Raw genomic sequence first — 24,240 nt, 5'->3', positions numbered from 1 at the left:
TGTATTAAATCAATCTCATCTTACTCATACATCTTCCATTACTAGTTTGTACGCGCTCTTTACTGGAGATCCTCCCTCACCTTTACCATCACCTTTACCCTCATCCTGGGCACGTGTCATGCGAGCTAGCAATGAGCATGCAAGCGCGAAGATGCCGACTATATAAAGTCACCACATCTGCAACCTTACTACAATACCCTTCAGCTTTCCTGAATTAAATCTTGCAACCCAAGAAACATGGCGTAAGTGTGCACTACCCATGCAAAAGCTTCAACACTAATCGTCTAGTGGACGAAAGCGCCCAAGTGACATCAGTCAAGATAACGCCACTTCTGCTACCGCAAGCACGCGTGGGAAGCGGGCTCGTAAAGAGATCGTTAACGACAAGTCCCCTCTCCTCAATCTTCCTGGAGGTAAGGCTCATTTTCTGTTGCATCCAATGCGTGCCATTGACGAGAAGATAGAATTGAGGAACCGTATCTACGCTTACGTTGTAGCCGACACAAGAGAGTACAAGAAAGGCGAAACATGGAGCAGGAGCGGCAACAGATTCAAAAACTCTGTGCCAATCCACATGAAGTACAAATCTATCAAGGCAGCAAAGCGGTACAAGACGGCAAAGCAATGGGTGAAGGCTCACAAGAGGCGACATTATTTCGGACTGACACAGGCCTGTCACTTGCTGCGCCACGAGTTTCGCCCGCTTTATCTCCAAGAGCTTTCCTTCGACATCAATTCATGTCTTGGTGAATTCCTCGTCGTCTTTGGACAAGGCGACGAAAGCCAGGCTTTGGGCCGTCATATCATCAGCATCGTGGAGGTTCCACTGCCTCACGATGGTATAGACATCCTTCCAGCCTTGAAGAAGATGTCCAATCTCAAGATGCCACGTCTTCTATTCCGCTACGAGCTGTACTCGGATCGGAGGCCTTGGAACATCAACGACCTGTTCCTTACATTGGTATCGAACATGAACTCTCTGATCACACCTGTCCGAGGTAGTTTCGGTATCACCAGTATCACGATCTTCAAGGACCCAGAGCGTCGTGGCCCTGGACAGCGCAGTAAGCCAGCGCTACGGATGAACCTGGACAACAAAGACCTTTCCTCATGGAGCCAAGAGAGGAAAGAGAGCCACATGAAGTCTCTGATCAGGCATGCTGGTCTGGACGACATTGATGGCATTCAAACAACAATTTGCTGTGACGGTCGAAACTACCTGTGGTATGTTCCTGGCATCATATACGATGACTGGAATGCCTCAGAAATGCGATTGCTTTCGGAGGAGACTGACTAGAGATTTGCGTTCTGTCAGCGCCATGAAGGAACGACATGCATGGTTTGGGATAATGCGGGAATGATTGAAATTGCACTATCGTGCTAGGAGTTATGGTTGCGGAAAAGTTGAGCTCACGGATTTCTTTCGCAGCTCCTCACAGGAGTTGTGAGTCGCAGGAGATGGTCCTTGGGGCTTGTTTATTTGCCTTTCTATCCTTCTACTTGCAAAGAAAAGTCTGTCAGTGGTTTCCAATGCTAAATCAAAAACAAAATTGTCTCCGTGTGAGTTCACAAACGGCTGAGAATATACGCTGTCGTGTGACCTGCCACACATCAATAATCAGTGCAACGAATACCCCAACGGTATTTTAGGTCGATTGTAACAGTCCATCCCAAGAATTCCGCAATGGGTGTTGACGGTGTGACAGTCTTGACAAGTAAGAATTGGAAGTAGCTTCCTTACTGACCGCAATGACGTCATGCGCGCAAACCTGGTCGAGAAGGTCCGCGGCTGCCAACCTCAGAGGGAAGCTGCGAACTCCATCCACCCTTGTCACGACAGTGCCACGCCTACCATCTAAAGAGACAAGCTCTACCTACACACTAACACCATGACCGCACCTCCGTCCTTGACGTCTCCACCCGATACTCGCAGATCGCGCGAAAGCGACCTCATTCACGAAAACGACACGTCGTTCCCAACTATCGCGTTCTTGCCTGCAAGCTCTTGTCCGATCTTTCCAGGATATCCAGAAACCACTGCTGGAGATGACACAGTGCCCCAACTAACAGAACCGCTTCGTCAAGAATTGTCCTCAAAAGAAGTAATGCAAGACTATGATCACTGAGAATTCCGCGCGCTTACCGCCCAAAAGATGTGCCCGATGTCGCATCGGGTAATAGGTTCATTAGACCGTTTTGTAACATCAGAAGTACCATATCAATCCTCTCTCACCTTTACCTTCATTCCGACTATGTGCACGTGCCACACGAACTAGTAACAAGCATATAAGCGAGGAGAAGTCGATTAATATAAGCTGCGATCGCTGCAACCTACGCCACGATACGTTCAACCTTTCTATGTTTCTTGACGAGACGTCGCAACCCAACAGCCATGGCGTAAGCGTCTACTGCCCGTTCAACAGCTTCAAGACTGACCGCTTACCAGATCAGAGCGCGAAGGCAACGCACTTCTTGATCTCAAGACTCCCCCTCCCAAGCGGGCTCGTAAAGACGTTGCCAACAAAAAGTCTCCACTTCTCAGCCTACCTGGAGGTACGAAGGTCTTGATTTCGATAGATGGAGGTACTAACCATTCGAATAGAGATCAGAAATCGTATATACGAACTCGCCCTAGCGGACACAATGCGGGAACTTAATGGTCGTCGAATCCGTCTAACATACGGGTTAATCAAGGCCTCTCGCCAGCTAAGTAGGTTGTATCTCGTTATGGACCTTTGCCCGACGACTGAGGAACTCGAGAGCTGGCAGTCCAAGTTCGACACATACTGGAGAGCAGCGCATGGGCAGTGCAAATACTGGGGTCTCATCCAGGCTTGTCAAGTATTGCGTCAGGAATTCCGCCCTCTACAACAAAGAACTCTACCTTTCACCATCTTAGCGCAGCATCTTAGCCAATACCTTTACGCTTTCGGCACAACAGAAGATGCGTTGACTCTTGGAAAGTCGCTCACGGCCATCATAAAGCAACCCCTCCTTCCAGGTGTGAGGTTGGACATCCTGCCGCTTCTAAGAAAGCTTTCCAAGCAACGGAAGTCGCTTCCTTGGCTTACCGAGCGTTCTCTTGGGGAGGAAAGCCGCTGGAAGACTAGCAACCTGCTCACTACGTTGTTCTACCATTGGGCCCAACCGCCAAAGGGTCTCGAGGTTGTTGAGCGTGATATCGCCTCTGTCACTCTGACCATGGGCAAGGTTCACGGCACTCACGGCGCTCATGAGCGGCCATCGATGATCATTGGATTACGCTGCGCCTGTTTCACAGATCTCACATCTGATGAGAAAGGCGCAACCATGCTGGACTTTATCAAGGCAACCGGGCTGGAGAAATTGCATTACTTCATCACGGAGTTCCGCTGTTGTGAGAGGCGCTACACGTGGCATCAGTCTGGGGCGACTGAATCCCGGATGCAGATCTCTGAAGTTCAAGACGAGGATTAGCGGTTGTCATTGAGGGATCGGAGTGCACTTCAAGAATGGGTTGGGGTCCTGGTCGATCGGTCGAGAAAAGATTGGCATTCACAGTTTTAGAGGGCGAAATAGCGGTTTAGAATCAAAAGCAATGGTTTTTGTTACAACAGCTCCAACATCTTCTGGGTTATGACGCTTGTAATTGATCAAAATGCAAGAGAGATAGAATTGAGCGCATGCAAAACGCGGTATCTGCACGGCAACACCAATACGAGATCGACTGGTGTCGTGGTGATCGAGCAGCTCTGAGGCATACGATATCCCATGACTTGTCGCTCATCAACGTCTGATGGAGTGGATATCTCTACAGTATGCTACGAAACTTGTATCGCATTCTACAAATAAGTCGGGTTTGTAGGATACATAGCTTTGTAGACTGCCTAGTCATGCGTATTTCGTATCATGTATATTGCAAACTGCAGGCTGCGACACGACGAGCTGTGGCCGCACCTAGTGGCGTTAATTTCTTGTAAGCGACCAGTATCGAGTGGGCGCATTATCGAGAGTTGAGTCGGCTTCAAATTGACCGCGGCAATCTGTAGATGGGAATACACACAGCACAAGAGCATCAATGGATTACATCGGTATGTACCCGATCCAATAGATAAATAGAACGGCCTGAAATTGACATAATGACAAAGTTTGCAGGGCAAAGTGATGATCGTGAAGAAGTAGAAGTATCATTCCAAAAACATCGCTACAAGAATCGAAGTTACCCATCTAGGGTAAGTATATATACAAGATGAACATTGCAAAATATGCAAAGTTGTCTACTGAAGGGCCTCGATCATACGGCGGATCTTAGCAGCAGACTCGCTACCAGCCTCCTGCTCAAGGAAAGCAATGAAGGTCTCGAGGGTGTAGGTCTTCTCACCAGCACCGGCCTCGGGTGCGGATGAAGCAGCAGGCTTGGTGGGCTCAACGGCCTCGGGTGCGACGGAGGTAGGCTCGGCCTCGATCGGGGCGGCAGGGGTGGGCTTAGCAGCTGAGGGCTTGGGAGCCTCAGGGGTAGGCTTGGGGGCAGCGCCGGTGGGCTTAGGAGCAACGGCAGTGGGCTTAGGGGCAGGAGCGGAGGGCATAGGACCCTTGGAAGGACCGGGCTTGTTGGCCTCAGGCTTGACGCACTGGGAGTAGTATGGGTTCCACTCCTTGCACTCAAGACCCTCGGCGCACGTGTTGTCACCCTTGAAGCCCTGGCCACCACATTGGTAGTACTCCTTGATGGGACCAGATGGCTCAGCGGTAGGAGTGGGGCGGACAGCGGTGAGCATGGTGGTAGGAGCAACGATAGCGCTGGAGACGGTGCCAGGAAGCATCGAAGAGGTGCTGTTGGCTACGGGGTAGGGGGCGACAACGCTGGAGACCTCAGGAGCAGCGGCAGAAGAAGCGGCAGCAGAGGTAGCGGCGGCAGAGGTAGCGGCAGCGGAGCTCTCAACGGCAGAAGAGACCTCAACTGGGGCAACCGAAGAAGGCTCAGCCTCGGCAGCGGCGCTGGTGGAAGCGGGAGCAGCAGTGGAAGAGGCGACAGCGGAGGCCGGGGTGGAGGCAGCAGGAGTCTCGGCACCGCCGGTAGCGGTAGCAGCAGGGGCACCAGCGAGCTCGCCGAATGTGAGAAGCTCGGGGGTAGCCTCAGTACCACCAGCGATGAGCGCAGGGCCAGGGGCGGGGTACGAGTCGAGATCGGCGTGGATGGAGAAACCAAGACCAGTGCCAGTCTTGGAGTAGGCCTCTGGGAAGGTGACACCCTTGGGCTCGAGGGTTCCGCTACCGGTGACGGTAAGCTGGTAGCAGGTCATGTAATGCTGAGCACCACCAGCGGGGCCTGCAGCGTGAAGGGCGATAGCCTCAGCACGGAGGAGGTAGTCACCAGGGGCGATGTTCTTGGGGATGGTGAAGTCGAGCTTGCCGCCTATTGGATTGTTAGCAGTAGTTTCCAGAGGACATGATGCCGTACGTACAGTTGTAGTTGAGGTCCTTGGTGCCCCAGAAGTCGTTGTCGCCCTGAGTGGCATCTGGGTTCTTTGCCCAGGTGTTCTGGTAAACCTTGAAGAACTCGCTGGAACCATCGGCAGTGGCAGCATCCTCAACCTTGGACATGTATGCGAGGACGGGACCCCAGTGAGCACCACCAAGACCCTCCTCCTTGCAGTCACGGGTGTTGTGCTGGTGCATCTCGATAGTGACTGTGTCACCAGCCTCAAAGTCGCACTTTCCTTCAGCGGGAGCAGGGCTAACGTTGCCTAGATTGATGTCAGCACAGATCCAAAGTGGGAACTCGAGGGGTACTGACATTGCAGCGCAGTGCTTGTGTAGTCCTCAACGGGGCTGTTAGAAGGTGGCAGCCTGGCACAGGTGCTCTCAAGATCCTTTCCGTTCTTCCAGAGTTGTTGGAAAGTGGCGTGGGCGTTGGCCAGCGCCAGGATGGCGGGGAGGACAGCTACGGACTTCATAGTGTATATATTGATGCGAGTAGTGATGTTTGGAATGAGTGACAAGTCAAAGGTTGACAAAAGAGTGACTGAAAAGGCGAAAGAACGAATGAATGACGAAGTCCTGTAGTGAAAGAATGTCCAGCGCAGCTGCGTTACTGTTACAAGTCTGGCGAGCTCGAAGACTTATATCCTCCAGCGCAGGAGATGAGTCCAGCCGTGAAGCCGAGGAATATGTGGCACGCTGCATAGCTAGCCGTTTCGTTTACCACCGGTCCAATCTCGAACCTGACGCCGGGGCGCTATGTGTCTGCAGCCACACTCGGATAGATGAACGAAGGATGGATACCTAGGCCAAGAACAGAACTCTTGGGAACCAGAACCAGGTCCATGGGTCAAACGACGACTGACAGGTTTGACATGTGGAGCGCTCATTGGTGGAGATGCACTGTGCCTGGAGTTCGAGCCGAGTAGAGCTTAGTGCTGTTTTGACATTGGACGAGGCGAGAATCCTTCACATTGCAGGGGCTCCGAGGCATCCTCTGTAAAGTGAAGGCGTTACTGTCCCGCGCAGCAAACTGCACATTGGTGTGGCTGTTAACGCATTGCAACTGCTTATTGCGATGGCTGGAGCAGAGCTTGCAGAAGATGGATCGCAACAACTTCTTGATCGCACTTGCTTTGGCACCTGCCTTGCCTCGGAGATGATGGTGCGATAGGGTATGGCTGCAGAATCTAATGATGGCATCCTCTGCAATCTCAAGAATCTGCAGCTTAAGATACAATGCGGGTCTGCCAACCCAGGGTCGAGGTATCAACACCGGCTCGAGTGTGGATATGAACATGTTCGTCGGAGAATGACAAGACGGCTAAATAGCCACAGGATAATACCCTGAGTCGACTTTTACGCCGTATGCGGATGGAGTCATGGAGAAATGCGCGCTCATGCTCATGTGCTTTGCGCGCGGCACGTTGAAACGTTGGGGTGGGGCGAGACGAAACACCAACTGCATGATCGCTGCTGGGGTTGCAAGTGGACGCCGTGAAGGATCGCGGTAAAGTGACTGAGTCTGAAGGATGAAGTATCCAACGTTGAGGAGATGAAGGCGCGTATGTAAAGGCGGTCTTGGATCGTGGTTGCCAGGAGAGAGGCCGCCAGGCTGGTACGCGCCCAAGGATGGTGATGATGTCATCGCCAGCGCGCCGCATCGGCCAAAACTCACAATGCAACTCGTTCTTTGCTGTGTCATGTCACGAAAAAATTGTCGCATAACACGTGCAATCAAGGATCAAGCCTACAACAAGAATTCGTCTCGGGTTCCGACAGATGATCAGCATGGTCATCGTTCCCCGTAGCCACCGCGTCCGCAAGATGTTGCCAGTTCGCCCACTCAGATCTTGAGCGTGTCTAACTCCCATCTCCGACCTCATCATTACCTCCCACATCTAGGAGGAGATACAGGCTTGTGGACACAGCGGCCAACGGCGTTATTCAAGAATGACAAGGTTTACTATAGCGACCCTGCTGAGGATGCTCATCGTAATGCGGAAATACATATGCAGTCCGTATCGAATTATTGATGCGCAGTGTAGCAGCGACATTACAGCCTGCAGCAGTTGGAGCCCTTTGTTGAGAATGCTGTGGCAGCGCCGGCACACCGGTGACACAGGATTCAGTGGTTTCCCAATCTGGAAGACAAACGCAGTAGCGTTGTTGTGATCACCAACCCAGTTCAGCTCCCACAAGGGTTCCTGCGAGAATTTAGCAAAGCCACATTTACGTTCCGAAGACCTAAACGCTCGCCACAGACCTCGACCCGGATGTGATGGCGCGCGAGCTCTCGGAAACGGAGCGCGAGGCTTGCGCAGAATTCGGAAGACTTCTCGAAGAAGAAAGACAGGCCATTACCGACCACCAGCTCGCTTTGAGTCTGTCCGGCTTGAGCACCGATGACCCAGAGTACCTACTCAGCTCGACTTACGCTACGAACCTGACGAACGATCGCTTCCTCGATACCAATGAGCGATGGGCTCGTGCGAAGGAGCTCTACGCAGAGATGCACGCATGCGAAATCGCATCGCAAGCGTCAATCGAGCCCGATGGGCCAAGCGATACCGAAGAAGACGTAACTGAGAACGACTCAGAACCAGACCCGGAAGAGCCCCTCATCCTGTGCGAGGCGTGTCTCGACAAGATACCGCCCGTAGACACTCTGACGCTTGAGTGTGAGCCCGTGGCTCATAGCTATTGCCGAAGCTGCCTCCTCGATCATTTCACCATGGCTCTCGACGACGTTACGATATTTCCCCCCAAATGCTGCAAGAATCCAATACCTCTTGAGGTCTGTCGTACCATGCTTCCTCAAGGATATGTCAAAAGATTTGATCTCAAAGTAGAGGAGCTTGCTACACCGCACCCCACGTACTGCGCCAACTTCGATTGCGCCGCCTTCATCCGAATCAAAAATATTAGCGCCGATGTAGGCACCTGCGTCGACTGCAATGAAATGACCTGTGTGCAGTGCAAACACCGCGCACACGACGGATTGTGTCCGAGTGACCCACATGTACAGCTTCTCATGGATACAGCGAAGCGGGCAAAGTGGCAGCAATGTGGCAAATGCAGGAACATGGTCGAGCTGTCCCAGGGTTGTTTTCACATGAGCTGCCGCTGCGGTCATGAATTTTGCTATGTCTGCGGTGTGCCTTGGAAAACATGCAGGTGTCCAAAGTGGGATGAAGATTTCCTTATTCGACCTGTTCCTGTCACTCAGCTAGGTCCCGCTCCAGCGCCCGTTGAGCATGAACATACTTGGCAACGTGTGAACGGCGGAGATTGTGATAATTGCGGTGCTGATCACTGGCTACGATTCGTCCTGTACTGCGGCGGGTGCGGTGTCACTTATTGCTGCCGGTGCGTCGAAAATCTCCATTAGAGGCGTTCGACGACTCAGGAAAAGTTGGAGGGTACTGTTTCCTACCATATGAAGAGAAAGATCCGGGGACCTGGGCAGAAGATGATGTGGGCGCAGGGCTTGTGTCGCAAGCGGGTGTCAAGACCTGAAATCTGCACGCAAGTTCGACGAACGATACTAAACAGACTGCGAAACTAGCTGCGCATGCCGTATTAGCTTTTCAAACACTATCAGCAATTTTTGTACCCTTCTGGGTTCGGTAGGATGTACCCGAGGACTGCTGACGATGTGGCGGTAGACGCCTTGAGCCTGGCCCATAAGGTTTCTTTTGCCAAACATGTCAGTCAATGACTCGTGCCATGTGCTGCATTGTCGGTGAACGGCCTGTAGCGCGTCACTTATAAGTTCTTCTTTGCCGCATTCCCATCTTGAGAGCAATGTGGTTGTCGCGATGTTGGTGCTGACAGACAGCATGGTATGGTCGTGATCCGACGGGTAGGAAAGACACGCATTCGACATTTAGCTGCACAGCTTCCTTTTGTCGCCACGACACCGCCAGTAACGCCTGTCAGCCCTCAATTGGAGTTACTCTGGAGTAGAAGTGGTCATGAGCGATCGGCGCCAGGCCCCTTTTTAGCCGGATGCCACGCCCAAGTGTGCGGGAGGTGTCAGCGCTAACCAGTGCTTATCCCGACGCCTCAACACCGCTTTGCCAATGACCTCAGCTTCCGCAGCGCCGCCTTCTCTTTATCATCTCCACATAGTCAGGAGAACATGCAGTCGCCTGCTTCGTCTAAGCCACTATTGCGAACGGTTCTATGTGAGTTCGGGAGCTTAGCATGTCCCTGGGCTACCTAGGCACACGGCACTCACGGCAGCACAATACGAACAATCACAACAACAAAAGATTAGGCTGTAAGTCCCGCATTTCGAGGTATTGAAATACGGTAGCTGATTCAGAATAACGCGACACAGATACCACATGTGGCCCCACATCCCTCAAAGCTGATTCGCAAACATGTTGGCAATGCCACCATCACAGTGGATACGTTAATGATGTGCAATCGTATCGCTTGGCAGATCCCGACACGTACCTGCATATCTTCGGGAAAACCTTAAACATGAAAACGGCGTCGGCATGTATGCCGCGGATGCTGCGTCTGCAGATCTTTTCGCAGTGTCGATCATGCCGAACATTGAGTGGCTTATTTCATCTCCTTCTCCCGCCTCGGTGTCCGAACGACGCCAAGGGGAACGCGGGTTGGGCTGAAAAGTAACGCTGAGCTCTCATGATCTACTATCTATACTGGTTGCCCGATCCACAAATGGAAGCCTTACAGCACGTTGCTTCTTGCGCCTCGCCTCGCCTCGGGTGTCTCGACCATATTCGGATTCACGGTTCATACTTTTTCCCGCCGCATAGCTCGCTTCATCGTATTCTCAAGCCCCGCGGCCAAACATAGAACGTTGGGTATTTGGCATACTGTCATGGAATCCCATATAACATAGCCTTCAGCATACCTTCAGATGCGGTGTCCTGCTTCTCAACACACTCGTTTCTTCTTTGCGCAGTCAAGCCTGTTGCGGTCGCTCGTGAACAGTCATACGGCCAACTTTTGTTGCTACAACCATGGTAGCCTACGCTCCTTACTTCGCCGCTACGGCTTCATTGTCGTCTGTCCTCCACGCAGTCACCCCTTCTGAGTTCAGCACCGCGCCCATCTGCCAGGTCGTCACAGCTACAGTCACTGAATATGCCACAGCACGACCCACGACCAACTCTCATGGGCATGGTGGGCCATATTACAATCCCTACAACGACGTACCTCTCCCTTTCGAGTGGCCGGGTAAACCATCACATGGAGAAGCGTACGCTCCTCCTCAGCCTTCGACACCCTACGAATACGGCGGGCCCGCCAAACATGACTACAAAGAACCGTGCTGGGTTCCCAAGGGAACCGACCATCTGAAGAGCTCACTTTCAAATGTCGAACAGTGTGGTAACTCACAATGGGGTTTGATCGACTCTCCCCATCTCCCGGCAAATGGTCTCCCGGGCAGTAATCCCGATGGCGCATATACATCTGAACCAACGAGGCTCCCATCAACACATTCTCTCCACCCTACAGTATCTGGTTATCCGTACGGTTATGCAAATGCCACAGGGTCTACCACTTTCGGACCGACTGCTACCGGGACGCTCGAGCCTATTGCTTCTGCGGCCTCCAAACCAAAGGCTGATCTTCTTTGTCCGTCCATGCCTGACACTGGCGTGACAAGAACATACGATCTTCACGTGGCTTATCAAACGATCGCTCCAGATGGTGTTACCAGAAACGGACTCACGGTCAATGGTCAATTCCCCGGTCCTCTAATCGAAGCCAACTGGTATGAATTGTATTACAACATTGTAGTGCTTTTACTGACCGCATCAGGGGTGATTGGATTCTGTGGAGAGTTACGAATGATTTGACTGATGAGGGTACTACCCTTCATGCCCACGGCCTTTTCCAGACAGAAAGTACTTGGTATGACGGTGTACCTGCAGTCAGTCAATGCCCGATCACTCCAAACGGCGGTTACTATGAGATGCTTTTCCGGGCCGACCGCTATGGGACGTCTTGGTATCACAGTAAGTTCTTCAATACTACACTGAGATACGCAAAAGCTAATTTTCTAGGCCATTACAGTGCGCAATACTCCGGTGGCGCTCACGGCCCCATGGTCATACATGGGCCAAAACACGAGGATTACGACATCGACATCGGCCCCATCATTCTCGAAGATTGGTTCCATGCTGACTACTATACCCTTGTTGAAGGCACTATGAACGGCCAATTCCCGCCCTCCAACAACAATCTCATCAACGGAAGAATGAATTACCCATGTGCCAATACGACCTTGCCTTGCACGCCTAATGCAGGTATCTCTAAGTTTAAATTCCAGTCTGGAAAGAAGCATCTACTACGCCTCATCAACACAGGCGCTGAAGGCAACCAGAAGTTCAGCATCGATGGGCACAAACTGAAAGTCATCGCCGTAGACTACATTCCGGTCGAGCCGTACACGACCAACGTCGTCACGCTTGCCGTCGGTCAGCGCACTGATGTTGTAGTCGAAGCCATCGGCAAGCCTAGCGATACCTTCTGGATGCGCTCTCAGCTTGCCCAAGGCTTCCGCTGTACACTCACCGATGGCATCTCACCTAACGCTCTTGCGGCAGTATACTACGAGGATGCCAGTACCGACGCTATCCCCAAATCTATCTCTGACGTCACGAAGGAACAACTTGAGCAATGCAAGAACGATCCCATCACCCAGGGTATCCCGCTGTGTAAGGTCCCATTGGAAGAGCCTGACCATGTCGAACGTGTGGACTTTGACTTCCGCTCCAATGGCACCAACTTCATCTGGTATCTCAACAACAGCACCTACCACGGTAACTACAACAAGCCAACGCTACTGAAAGCAAAGCGTAATGAGTCGGACTTCGACCCCGAATGGAACGTGTACCAATTTCCCGGTGCGAAGCATGTCCGCATCCACATGGTCAACCACGGTCTCATTGGCGGCCACCCTATGCATCTCCATGGCCATGACTACCACATCCTGGCTGAAGGCTTCGGCGAGTGGGATGGTGTTGTGACAAACCCGGAGAACACGCTGCGCCGCGATGTCCACCAGATGCAGAATGCACGAAACACCACCGGCACTGTTGAGCCTTCGTACCTGGTGCTGCAATTCGTGCAGGACAATCCAGGTGCATGGCCGCTGCATTGCCATCTCGCTTGGCATGTTAGTGGAGGACTTTTCATGCAGATCTTGGAGAGACCAGAGGAAATCCAGAAGCAGACATTTGGGGATGAGCAGTTTCAACTTTGCAATGATTGGGATGCTTATACTTCTGAAGTGGTCTTGAATCAGATCGATTCGGGGTTGTAAGTAAAGTTTCATGTATGAAATGAAACTTGCATATAGAGTGCGAGCATAGTACATACCCATGACTTTCCCCAATGGTTGTATCACGTGATTTCTCACCTCGCAGATTGATGAAAGCCGCGTGATAGGTCTTCGTTACCTAGCTAGTAGGGTGGTTCGCATCTATTTCGCATCTTTTGCAGGTCAAGTATCTCGACAGGACGCATCCGTGGACCTGGGCAGTCACTGGAGAAGACGCGTTCAAAGGCGGCCCAGCCTCGGTTGTTCCCAGAAAATCGATATGCTGAACTCCGCAATATCGCCGAAGATACAATCCTGCATCCCACCGGGCTTCTCGAAATATCCTATTTTACCTCTCTTGCCGACCGTTAATTTCCGAGGATAAATCTGCAGTAGCAACGGGCTATAGGCGGCAGGAGAGATGAGCTCGGGATATGCGCGCGGAAAGATTTAGTTATGACGTCATGGCTTCGCGAACCCACGGCAGCCCATTAATAAAAGTAAATTAAAGACACCGACCATTAGCAGAACTTCCGTGCTCACGACATCTACCCTTCATCCTAGTCTGCTATTACTGGCCAATGACAATGAGCGTAGCTCCGCAGCATCTCAAAGTCCTCCTGACAGGTGGTGCCAGGGGTATCGGACGCGGGTTGTTCAGACAGCTGCTGACATCTGGTCATGACGTCGTCATCCTGGATTCCAATAAAGAAGAGCTAGAGCATGTCAGAAATCGAGCTGAAGAATGGTCAAACGGGCGAAAGCAAAGCTGGTCTGCACTCGAGTGTGACCTCAGCAAGCGAACGGAGTTGAAGACTGCTGTCGAAGAAGTCAAGCGGAAATTTGATGGCAAGCTCGATGTTTTGATCAACAATGCTTTCCCGACAGACCTATTAATATCGGAGGATCGCAGCATGGAAGCCGAAGGAGAAGACATGGAAAAAGAGTGGGATTTGAAGGTTGCGATCGGTCTCACTGCACCGTTCATACTCAGCCGGCTATGCGTTCCGCTTCTCGCTGCAGGAAGTTCTACTCCGAATTCGCCTGGTACCATCATCAACATGTCATCAACGCGCGCATACCAATCAGAAAATGACCACGAAGCCTACTCCTCTGTCAAAGCTGGACTGTTGGGGTTGACACAGTCCATGTCAGTATCGCTAGGTCATCGTCACAAGATCAGAGTCAACGCGATCATCCCCGGATGGATTCACGTCGCCAACGAAAGTAAAGCTGCAGATGAAGGTCAAACCAAGTGGGAAGAGGGTCTTTCAAAGGCCGACGTCGACTGGCATCCTGCTGGCAGAGTAGGCAAAGTGGAGGATATTGCGAAGGCGGTGGAGTACCTCATAGGCAACGAGTTTGTCACTGGTCAGGAGGTCGTTGTAGACGGCGGTGTTGGGAGAAAGATGGTTTACCCTGAGTAGGCACATGAGACCGATTCATGACCAAGTTTCTCCTTAGCTGAGCAAGTCACGCCGTGCACATGGTTTGCGCATTACTATTAAAGTCCAGACCGCACAGCCATGCATATACCGACGCATCGTCTAGTGGTAGATTTTACGCTGGATACATAGACGAAGCACGCGTACCAGAACTAAGCCACGCATCAAGGACAGTCCTTCCAACTTTTCATCTGGGGCAACAACGATGTCTCTCACTGCTCTCTCCACAGAGCTTGATACTATGATAGCCAATCATCTCTCCGACGGCAAGTCTCGAAAGGCTCTCTGCGCTCTGTCGCGCGTGTCTCGATACTACCATCACGTAGCGGAACCTATCCTGTACCATGACATCGGCTTTTGCGACAAAGCTGAAATTCGTGCGAAGCGCCTGATGATCACTCTGCTCGACCGGCCGGAGCTCGCACGCCACATCTCGCGCATCACATTGCTTGCGCAAGATACCAAAGAGTACACCGAACCTTGCTACACTTGCACATCAAGCGAACCAGAACATACCGAGCTCAGCCATACTACGCATGTGCTGCAACAATACATTTCGAGTGTTACAAAGACGATCGACAGCCTTGGTCTAAAGAGCGATAGACTGGCCAAAGTGTGGTTGGCGGACGTCTTCAAGCGAACGGACGATTTCGATCCTGAAGATCCCAGCCTGGATGGAGTTCTAGCTCTAATATTCGCCCTTGCTCCGAATGTACAGGAGGCGCATCTGGGAACCATCGCACCAGGATCTCTCGATATCACACTACAGGTTATTTCCCTACACGATTGGGACCATTATAGACAATCACCTATATGTCCGAAGCTTGCGGAGCTTGATGTCTATGGTTTCGAGGCGAGAGGGGACACCTTCAGTTTCGGGCTACCCAGCGCAGTCCAAAAGCTGAGCATGTGGGCCTGCGACGTGCTCAATATTAGGATGATATCCACTCCGCAGATGGCCCTTCGAAAATTGGAGCTGCTCAATGTTCACATCACGCCCAGTGCCTTTGAGTCGTTATTTTCTCACCCCTGTGCCTCAAGACTGGAATATCTCAGCCTCGACCACATATGCGATGTAATACAGCCAGGGCAAGCAACCCCAGTCATGTCAAATCTTTTACGGAAACACTTACCATGTTTAAAAACCCTTCGCTGCGTTCGTCCCGACGACGATTCAATGCCAACGAACTGCATCCTCGATTCGCTCTACGCTCTTCAAGAGCTGCATACCCTGCACATTGACTTCACCTTACTTTCCCGATATCTACGCCAAATGACACATGACAGCCGTGTATCCTTCTTGCCCCCTAGCATCAGACACTTAGAAGTAAGCGATGCCATGACAGTGCCACTCGAAGATCTTCGTTTGCGATCAGAGGAAACGGGGCCACTGGACTCCCCATCTAGGTCTAGCTTATGGCGGCTCATAGTAAGTCCGGCGACAGTGCTCACTCTTGAAACCTTCAATCTGGTCGTAACGCCAACTTCTGGATGGGTAAGCGAAGGTGAACCTGCATCCCTCCGTGACTTACGATCGGAAATGATCGAACGCCTACACGATGCGGTGGTTGCAGCATCTCAACGTGGTATCAAATTCTGTGTATACGGCGACAGCAGGGGCTGGGAGTTGAAGCGGCAGTTATTGATGAGTGTTGATACCCCATTCGCAGCACCGGTGTCAACCAATGAAGCTTCTGAGAGTTCAAATGAAGGTCACGGCTCTTGAGTGGCCTCGGTGGCATAGAATAGGTTAGCTCGCCTGGTACCGGATTGGAGTCCTTCTTTCGAAGGTGTTGGGTCTTGGAACTTAGCAATACAGTATCCTCGCAAAGAACGAAGTCCGTTCATCGCTTGTTCAGATTACGCAAGAATCGAAACATCGTCAATCACTACTGAACTTAACCATACATTATATGCCCGTTAACCAGGCCCAGCAGTCGCTCATGATAGTTCTGAAAGCTCTACTCCAGTAACTTTGAGTCTCGTCGTTTGATCTTGTCCGGTTCCATGTCGTCTTCGGCCTCTTCCTCAACACAAACCCCATCTACATCCTCGCCCCACAGACGTAGCACAGCATCCTTCCTCCAGTCGCACTTTCTCCGAGTGATTGCTTGCCTTGTCATCTTGTGTACTTTGTCGCATGCCGCCATGGTCTTTTTCAGTCCTTCTTGGCTTTCCTTGTTCAGCCAGTTCTTGAATTCAGCAATGTTGGGTATCTGCTTCTTGAACCTTCTGCGGCAGAGGTCTTTGGCAGTATGCTTAATTAAAGGGTTTGTGGGAGGGAAGCGACGTACCAACATCTCGAGCTCGCTAATACTGAGAAGTCGAGATGATACGAGCGCGCAAAGGGTGCCGAGGAGAGGTGCAGAGTGAGTGTAGTGGATGCCGAGAACTAAACACGCTTGGTATGTTAGTATATCGTTACGAAGATTACCGGACACAAGGTCAACGCGATCAAGGCCAAGAAGCTTGGATGTAGTGAATACGTCAAGCAAGCGTTTGATACTTCTTTCATCGGCGTGACCATGTATGCGGAATCGTGTGATTTGGGGCGTGATCTGAACGGCATCATTGGCCTTTTGGCATGAAGCTATCAATGCACGAAGAGCTACGTCTTTCCGGATGACGATACCACGGGCAATGAGATCCACGGTTGGTCCCTCGAGGAGTACCTTGCGGTCTTTGGTATCCAAATCAAGGACGTTTACCGAGTGTTCAGCGATGCGCTTCAAAGATCCACTTTCAGGGATGCTAATCGCTTCCGTAATAATACGATTGCGCTCTTGCTCTTGGCCAATGATTGACTTAGCGCGTACATTTGGTGCGTCGCGCCGTATCACAGGCGACCAAGTTGGCGCAGTCGGAAGAGTGATCAGTACAGGGTCCGGCATGATGGCGATCGATAGCGAGGATAATGTCGCTCTACTCAAGTGCAATTGTTGTACAGTCTTCCAGCCAGAATATAGGGCGGGTGTATTAGCGAGTGGAGTCGAGCAAGCGAAAGCGCCATTGTGATATCCTGATACATCGCACAACGCACAACCCACGACGTGGCATCACAGCCATTCGAAAACCCTTGTAAAGATCTAACAGAACAATGGGTGGGTATTGTCGGGGGATGATCTAGCGGCGAGGCTATCAAGTGTCCGCCTGTGCGATACTGGTGGTGGGCTACGGCTATGTTCCTCAAGGTCACAGACGACACCGTATCCTCGTGGATTACGATGTGTTGTGTGGCCGGCAGCCAAGCGAGCTTGAGACTATGCTCCCTTCAATTGCATGTAAATCTCTGTGACCGGCTGGACCCTTTTGTCTACCTCGACAACAGCCGTACTTCTACAGTGGTGTTGGTATGCGCGAGTGTTCGGTGGTAGTCGCAGCGTGTATGTTGGTGTTCTAGATGTTCTTGTCGGTACCAGCTTGTGGCTCTTGGGAGGATGCGAGGCTGTCTGACGAGACGATGGGGCTATGGCGCGGAGCGAAGATGGCGGTTCTATCGGTTGCTGAGACGCGGCAACTTTGGAAAAGGTTCCTATATCCTATCTAGGCGCATAAATTGAGGCTGATGAGGGCTCAGTCAATGTGGTCGTCAGTCTCCGTGGGCGACTGTTGGCGAGCGGCCAGACGCCATTCTGATGTCTGGCGCGTCGGATGCGCTGACAGGAAGCGAAGTACTTGGAAGCATAAGCTGAGATAGATGGCTTGGGCCTTCTGCACGTAATCGTGTCGGCTAGGGCCTGTTGCGACTACGACGGCGGTGCTGATGGTGGAGAGCAAACAGTCCACGAGTGTTGCTCAGGAATCGCGTCATCCGGAGCAAGTTCGGCTGGCGCTACTGTGCCGAGCAAGCACGCGTCCGACACGCGCGACAGCTCTTTCACTTCAACACTCTGTCGCCAACTCCAGTCGTCATTGAATAGTCAGTCGTTCATCGTGTGCAAATACTCATTGTTCTCATACGCGTTCCACAAGAGTCTTCTGCCGTCTGATTGAACATGACGTTTGGCTACGAGCCGCATATTGCCACAAATATATTTACTTTCAATCAAGCGACGAGTCCTTTGGATCATCGACAAGTTGCAATCCAGAAAGAGTTATAGCGGTTCAGGTACACGGTTAGCAGTCGCGATGGCCTTCTCCAAATGCGTAAGAAAGCTGCGATGAGATGCTATATCAGCATAACTAGAAAGAGCCAGGAGTATGAAAACGGGCACGAGTAGTCCGATGAGGGCGATATTCATGATCTTCTAGGGCCCCGATTAGGACCACCCCACATTGCTCTTTCCTCATTCAATCCGGCTTCCTCGCGTTGTGCGACCGTTCTGCGCTCGGGTCCCTGCCTACCTAGGTAGTCACGTGCACTGGGTCCCGTCCGTTTGCATGTAAATAAACCGCGCCTCGAGCTCGCTGCCTAAAAGTACTGGACTCTGTCCCAAATCTACTCCTTCGTAAGAACAAGTCTTTCCTCTTCTCCCACCAACAGACGCGGTTCCACGTCAAATCGCTCGGTCTGCGCCGCATCATCATCGTATTTGCGATGGCGACCACGGACATTGCAAGCAGTCACTTAGCTGCAGAACTATCGTACGTCTCAATCACCAATGAAATAACTCCATGTACTGACTCCACATGTAGTGAGCCATCTCCAGCTGTTCAAGGCCAATCCATGTCCAAATCTGCGCGCACTCGTCGCAACAGGGCTGCTAAGAAGGCGGCACTCCTCAAGGACGTAAACACCACCGCTTCCTCTACTGAGCAGGCTGGTTCCCCCGAGTCTGCTGATACTACCAAGAAAGTCATACCTGATGAAGATGAAGACTTGACCGTCAAGGCAGTCAGCATCGCCGACACTGACGGCTCTGCGACTGCCTCTTTGCCCAAAGAGCCACTTCCTACCAAGATCAACCTTCAGCCCGCTACCAATCCTGGATCCGACCACAAGCCGACTACTCCGTCGTTCTCTCCCGTCTCCGAGGTTGCCGATGTCCCGCCCCAGCCAAAGACTGCAGTAAAGCAGTCAGCTCAGTCGCCTTCTTCACCCGTCATAGACCAGTCTATCGACAACCTGCTCGAGATGATACGAGCGCAGCGCCAAGCTCTTCTCCAAGGTCCTCGCATCACCATTCATATTGGAGATACATCCGTTGAGGGCATCTCCAAGCGCGCAGCAATGGCTGCTTCTACTGTCCTGCAGAAACACTTCACCGCTAATCCCCAGTCGCATGAGTATGTGTTCTCACGTGGCCAGATACACCCTGGCGCAGTCCGCCTTCTACTCATCGGCTGGATGCAGGAGACGTGCAATGAGTTCGAGGCTTACGCTGTCCCGGCTCAGAAGACCTTTGGTGAAGACGCTGCTCTCCTGCGCGCTGCTCGCCTGTTGGGCATGGAGCGCTACTGCAGCCATATCCACGCCGGCTACGTCGAGTACCTCAAGACCCAGCTACCGAGCTACGAAGAGATCATCACCGTCGAACAGAACGCCATGTCTGACAAAGACCCACTCTGGACCGCGATGGTCAACCACCTTTGCCACGACCGCTACAAACGCCTTATACCCGACCCTGAAGATTTCGCGGCGTTCTTAGAGAAGCACACTCGGTTAAGGAAAGCTATGGAGTCCGCTGATATATTCTTTGCTGGGATGGCAAAGAGGCAGGTTGAGGGCCGGGAGCAAGAGCGAGAGAAAGAGCGCCGTCAGCGTTGGGAGCATAACCAGGCTGAGAAGCACGCGCGCATTGCTAAAGAGCGACTTGCTGCTGAGTCGCTGAGGAAGAAAATGGATGAGAAGGGCTCAGGTCTGATGACCGTCACTGCGGAGGAGGCTGAGCTGCTTCGAGGGCGCACCCGCACCCGCTAGAAGACCGCTGAACGCAGCCTCTACCTTCACCTCGGATTTACAGACAGTATCTTTTCACTGGTTGTATAATGGCGAGTAAAAGAGACTAACAGCTTCTCACTAGGTGACCAGGAAATATAAGCGGTGGAGAGAAGCCTGCGTAGACACTCAGGTGTTTTAGTACGTTCCTTCTTCCTGCTCTTCCTCAGGGTATCAATTACCGGGCAGGTAGAGGTCAAAGTAAAGTGACTTTGGAACACGTGGTAGATACAGATGTGTATTAATCCAATTCAATCTCTAAACCCCCATGTCTCTACTCATTACATCGAATATCTTTGTTAAGACGTCGTGCGGCTGCCTCTACCATCGTTCCAGCCATCATTCTCTCTTATCGTCTCAGATCTCATCGGCCCAATCACCTAGTTCCTCGTTCCAATTATCACTGCCTTCCTCGCTCTTTTCATATCCTTCCCACCAGCTCGCTACAGTTACTGGCGGCTCACACTCCTTGCACCTAGCCTTGATATATATCGCACTGTCCTTACCGACAAGCCCAGCATGGTGTCCATGTGGTACGACATCGAGCTTGTTGTTGCAGTCCTTCTCCGCGCAGATGATCGTACGAACGTCCTTCGGAGAAGATGAGCGTGAGTGAGGTGATACGGCGCCGATCTCACCCGCAGTTCTGATGCCATGTTGGGGGTGGCGACGAACGACCTCGGGGCTATTTGGTGGGTAAGACATGGCGTTGTTAATTCTCGAAGTGCTTGTAGCGGTTGAAGAAGCTGGCTGGTTTCGTTATGATAAGCGAAGACAAGAACTTAGGAAGGGAGGTATTTATGACGTTGTTGATTGCCTGGTGAAGACAATTGTGATTGTGTGGAGGAGGAGAGCAAGCCCGGAGGGCGCTTTGTGGTGAGTGAAGTAAGCTATGGTACAGTAAAGTGTTATACAATCCTCATGACCCCATCGCAGTATCATTCACAAAGGCTGAATGTCACTGCTATTCACGGTATGTCATCAGCCCAGCCTCATTCGTTTTCCCACCATTCATCTTCCAACAAGTCTCTCGCACTCGGTCTATCCCTCCAGTCCATCTTCATTATCCTACGTACAAACTCGTTATCCTTCCTTGACAGCTCCAACTCTGAGATGACCTTGAACATTCCCTGCTGCGCTGGTAGATTGTTTCTCTTCAGAGACGCTAGAGTCTTAGTAATCTCTTCATCAGCTATCTCGACGGTCTTGTCTGGAAACGGCCCGAACCAGTATAACTGGCGCAGAAGAACATGCAAGGGGAGATTTTCCCTGTCCTCCTCCGCTTTTTTGCCCTGGGGGACGCATAGGTTGAAGTGGGAGCCGTAGTGCATGTGCACGAACTACACATGGTCGTCGTCAGCCCAGCAACGTCGGATTTATTCCAGATGAGACCGAAACTTATCATGTGGAGGGTCTTACCAGTAGTCCAAACGCCCAGATATCTGTAGCTGTATTCCACGGTAGTTGCAGAATGATTTCAGGGCTTACCCATGTTGGTGCGCCACACGGAGTCCCAGAACTAGGACCTGCACTGGTGACATGAGAGCAATTCCCCATGTCGCCAAGTTTGACCTCGCTAAATCGATTGTCGCCTTCCTGCATGTTGACGTAGACGTTATCCGGTTTGAGATCTTCGAGTATAATTAGCTCGAATGTTTTGCTACCAGCGGCAGACAATGAATACCCGCATGTACATAGCCGTCGTTATGAAGGCTTTTTAGTGCCTCCAGGACGCTGCGCGAAACGTGCTTCAATTCTTTTCGATTCAAGGCCTTCCCTGCGGACGCCTCCGAAATGGTGGTGTCAAGATACTCCAAAGCGATTGTGACGGGGAGATCTGGGCCCTGGATCTCATCGATCATTGGTCTAATGTAGGGGCTGCGATGTTGAAATTTCTTGAGAACGTCTCGCTCGTTCGTAACCCCATGGTGACCCTGCTGAGCCTTGATCACCGACAGCTTTTGCGCTTGGTTTCTGGCGGTCGTTAGAGGTTTATATGTTTCTATTGTCACCATAACACAGACTTAGCGAGCCAGACAGCTTCTTTGAGCTCTTGAGTGATCGTATACGTCCCGATGCTACCCTTGAGAACTTGGCCGACCCGGAAAAGAGACGACATGGTGTATTTGACACGAAAACCCTTGGTTAGCGGTACTAGTCTGTATATACGTACAGCTTTATCGTCTCATTTTGGGTGGTATGTTTGCGGATGAAGAAGACATGGCACACAAGATTTATGCGGCGCAGTCCTTGGACTTCCGCGGTCATGTCGATCGCCAAGGCACTAACGACAATTTGGGTGACTTGCAGGAACATTAGATCGTTCGTGTATATATTTACTCGCGTATTCTAAGTTTTTGATCTCGGTGAAGAGGGTTGGGGAATAGAAAATGACCCAGGCATTTAGCATCAATGACGCAGACCGTCATGTATGGACTGATCAGCCTGAAGCCCTTGCTTTCCACCGTGCTATCGAGCCAGGAATGAACTAAGATCTCTCTAATTATATTAACTCTCCGTCCGCTGTAAGAACAGTTTCCTTCCTTTTGAAATGAGATCGAGACTGTTATCTGTTGTTCACGCAACGACTACACTGCTCGAGGAGGCAGCGAGTGCATTGCATGACGGACAAGAGATCGGTACGTTCACATCGCGCACACGCGGTACCTTCATGTTGTTTCCACACGTGTTGGCAGACGGTCGGTGCCATGTCTAGAGCATCGGTAGGAGTCGGCCTCAGAAGATGACCCTCGTCGAACTGCGGACACATGCATGTCTTCCATGTGGCGCCGCACATGTAGCAGAACTGATGGCTGCAGCGACAACTAGATAAGTTAGCAAGTTAAACTGTGAGTATTTCGCGCGCTGCACTTGCATGATATGGAAACAACCGGTGTCTAGCTCGACCAGATTCTTGCACTTGGTGCACTGTTGCCACATGACCTTTCCAGCTGTAGCCATCAATATCTTGGTATCATCATCCTCGGCACACAATCCTTCATGCGCTTCGTTCTTGCATACCGTACACGTCTTGGTATCGCAAAACTCGCATGTCGCAACGCCACCACTGATGTTTCCTTTCGCAATAACGTGATCGCAATCTGCACCAGAACATGCAGTTTCTTGAGCCTTCTCCTGCTCCGCCTCCTTCTCATTGACCTCGGTCAAGAGCTCTTTAGGCAATAGGACATTGCAGCCCTTTATTCCGTTTTCGCTCGTGTTGAGTGGGATCGTGGCTTTGCAGCATCGAGGCGGGAACAGTGAGGTATCTTTGTGGATAGCGAAGTGAAACAAGTCTACGATGCAGTCCTTACAGTAAACATGTGAGCATTCAAGCTTGATGGTGTCCTTCTCGGGCTTTGTATCACCACAAGCACCACAATCGGCAGTAGCCTCTGGTTCCAGCTCGGGTTCTGACTCCGGCACCTCAATGAGCTCTGGTGTGGGACTTGCTTCCTCTGCTACGACGCCTTCGTCATCGGAGTTGTTCGCGGAGGTGTCGCTGCTTGATTTCGATGGCGTACGTCTTGCTCCACCGCCGTTGTCGCTTTCGTCATCAGTATCCTGCTGATGTGTTAGTATCTTAATGCATTCAGCGTCGTGGAATATTATCGCAGATTCGCGGAGTGTCCGGCTAATTGTAGGCTAACAGCATACCTGCCCATAGATGATCGATAGTTGATCTTGAAGCGTGTGACGAATAGCGCGATAGCTTGCAGTACCATTGTCGTCGAGTTGAACGCCTTCGAGCGCTTCTGTAATTTCGTCTAGTCTGATCTGGATGACCAGTCTACCGGTAGCGCGATCGAGCCCAGTGATGTCCATGGTTGATGGCGATAGGTAGAGACGTGAATGGAACGCCAACTTTGGCTGTACCGATGCAATGGCCTTGATGTATCGATGGAGCTAAACAGAACGCTAGCAAGCGAGGTGGTGCTTTTCTGTAGCCCTCTTTCACGGAATCGGAGCCTTGAGGGTGAAACCCGGGTGGGGTCGTAATCGCCGAGTGGAACTATCCTGTATTTCTACCATCAGTACAGTGTATAATACAACACATAATCCACATCGTACAGGTGACGATGCCAGTACGCCTTACAAAACAAAGCTATCTCAGTCATCTTGCCACCACTCATCCTCCAAAAGTTCTT

The 24,240-nt window shown here is 51.5% G+C and overlaps 9 protein-coding genes across 9 annotated transcripts; 6 read left to right on the top strand and 3 right to left on the bottom strand.

Annotated features, from left to right (window-relative positions):
* Positions 1 to 237: 237 nt before the first annotated feature.
* On the top strand, positions 238 to 1,297 carry J4E78_003356 (uncharacterized protein; the record flags this gene model as incomplete). Its single annotated transcript, XM_049363996.1, has 2 exons — positions 238 to 242; positions 289 to 1,297. 2 exons carry the CDS (start codon positions 238 to 240, stop codon positions 1,295 to 1,297), a joined length of 1,014 nt encoding a protein of 337 aa, XP_049224661.1.
* Positions 1,298 to 2,392: 1,095 nt separating this feature from the next.
* Positions 2,393 to 3,456, top strand: J4E78_003355 (uncharacterized protein; the record flags this gene model as incomplete). The annotated part of the gene is made up of 3 exons (XM_049363995.1): positions 2,393 to 2,397; positions 2,447 to 2,553; positions 2,603 to 3,456. The coding sequence occupies 3 exons, from the start codon at positions 2,393 to 2,395 to the stop codon at positions 3,454 to 3,456; spliced, it is 966 nt and encodes a 321-aa protein (XP_049224660.1).
* Positions 3,457 to 4,256: 800 nt separating this feature from the next.
* Positions 4,257 to 5,936, bottom strand: J4E78_003354 (uncharacterized protein; the record flags this gene model as incomplete). The annotated part of the gene is made up of 3 exons (XM_049363994.1): positions 4,257 to 5,395; positions 5,445 to 5,726; positions 5,777 to 5,936. The coding sequence occupies 3 exons, from the start codon at positions 5,934 to 5,936 to the stop codon at positions 4,257 to 4,259; spliced, it is 1,581 nt and encodes a 526-aa protein (XP_049224659.1).
* Positions 5,937 to 7,741: 1,805 nt separating this feature from the next.
* J4E78_003353 (uncharacterized protein) lies at positions 7,742 to 8,475 on the top strand (the record flags this gene model as incomplete). Its single annotated transcript, XM_049363993.1, has 2 exons — positions 7,742 to 8,141; positions 8,438 to 8,475. 2 exons carry the CDS (start codon positions 7,742 to 7,744, stop codon positions 8,473 to 8,475), a joined length of 438 nt encoding a protein of 145 aa, XP_049224658.1.
* A 1,985-nt stretch (positions 8,476 to 10,460) lies between these two features.
* On the top strand, positions 10,461 to 12,772 carry J4E78_003352 (uncharacterized protein; the record flags this gene model as incomplete). Its single annotated transcript, XM_049363992.1, has 3 exons — positions 10,461 to 11,218; positions 11,266 to 11,462; positions 11,511 to 12,772. The coding sequence occupies 3 exons, from the start codon at positions 10,461 to 10,463 to the stop codon at positions 12,770 to 12,772; spliced, it is 2,217 nt and encodes a 738-aa protein (XP_049224657.1).
* A 584-nt stretch (positions 12,773 to 13,356) lies between these two features.
* J4E78_003351 (uncharacterized protein) lies at positions 13,357 to 14,196 on the top strand (the record flags this gene model as incomplete). The annotated part of the gene is made up of 1 exon (XM_049363991.1): positions 13,357 to 14,196. One exon carries the CDS (start codon positions 13,357 to 13,359, stop codon positions 14,194 to 14,196), a length of 840 nt encoding a protein of 279 aa, XP_049224656.1.
* A 1,979-nt stretch (positions 14,197 to 16,175) lies between these two features.
* On the bottom strand, positions 16,176 to 17,105 carry J4E78_003350 (uncharacterized protein; the record flags this gene model as incomplete). The annotated part of the gene is made up of 1 exon (XM_049363990.1): positions 16,176 to 17,105. The coding sequence occupies one exon, from the start codon at positions 17,103 to 17,105 to the stop codon at positions 16,176 to 16,178; it is 930 nt and encodes a 309-aa protein (XP_049224655.1).
* A 1,646-nt stretch (positions 17,106 to 18,751) lies between these two features.
* On the top strand, positions 18,752 to 20,074 carry J4E78_003349 (uncharacterized protein; the record flags this gene model as incomplete). Its single annotated transcript, XM_049363989.1, has 2 exons — positions 18,752 to 18,798; positions 18,850 to 20,074. The coding sequence occupies 2 exons, from the start codon at positions 18,752 to 18,754 to the stop codon at positions 20,072 to 20,074; spliced, it is 1,272 nt and encodes a 423-aa protein (XP_049224654.1).
* A 1,010-nt stretch (positions 20,075 to 21,084) lies between these two features.
* J4E78_003348 (uncharacterized protein) lies at positions 21,085 to 23,917 on the bottom strand (the record flags this gene model as incomplete). The annotated part of the gene is made up of 3 exons (XM_049363988.1): positions 21,085 to 21,432; positions 22,964 to 23,656; positions 23,750 to 23,917. The coding sequence occupies 3 exons, from the start codon at positions 23,915 to 23,917 to the stop codon at positions 21,085 to 21,087; spliced, it is 1,209 nt and encodes a 402-aa protein (XP_049224653.1).
* Positions 23,918 to 24,240: the final 323 nt, after the last annotated feature.

The sequence above is a fragment of the Alternaria triticimaculans genome (assembly GCF_023758025.1).
Source record: "Alternaria triticimaculans strain BMP 0046 chromosome Unknown scaffold_3, whole genome shotgun sequence".
Lineage (NCBI taxonomy): Eukaryota > Fungi > Ascomycota > Dothideomycetes > Pleosporales > Pleosporaceae > Alternaria > Alternaria triticimaculans.
Note: the sequence above shows the minus strand (reverse complement) of the source record. Positions and strands in the feature narration are given on the sequence as shown.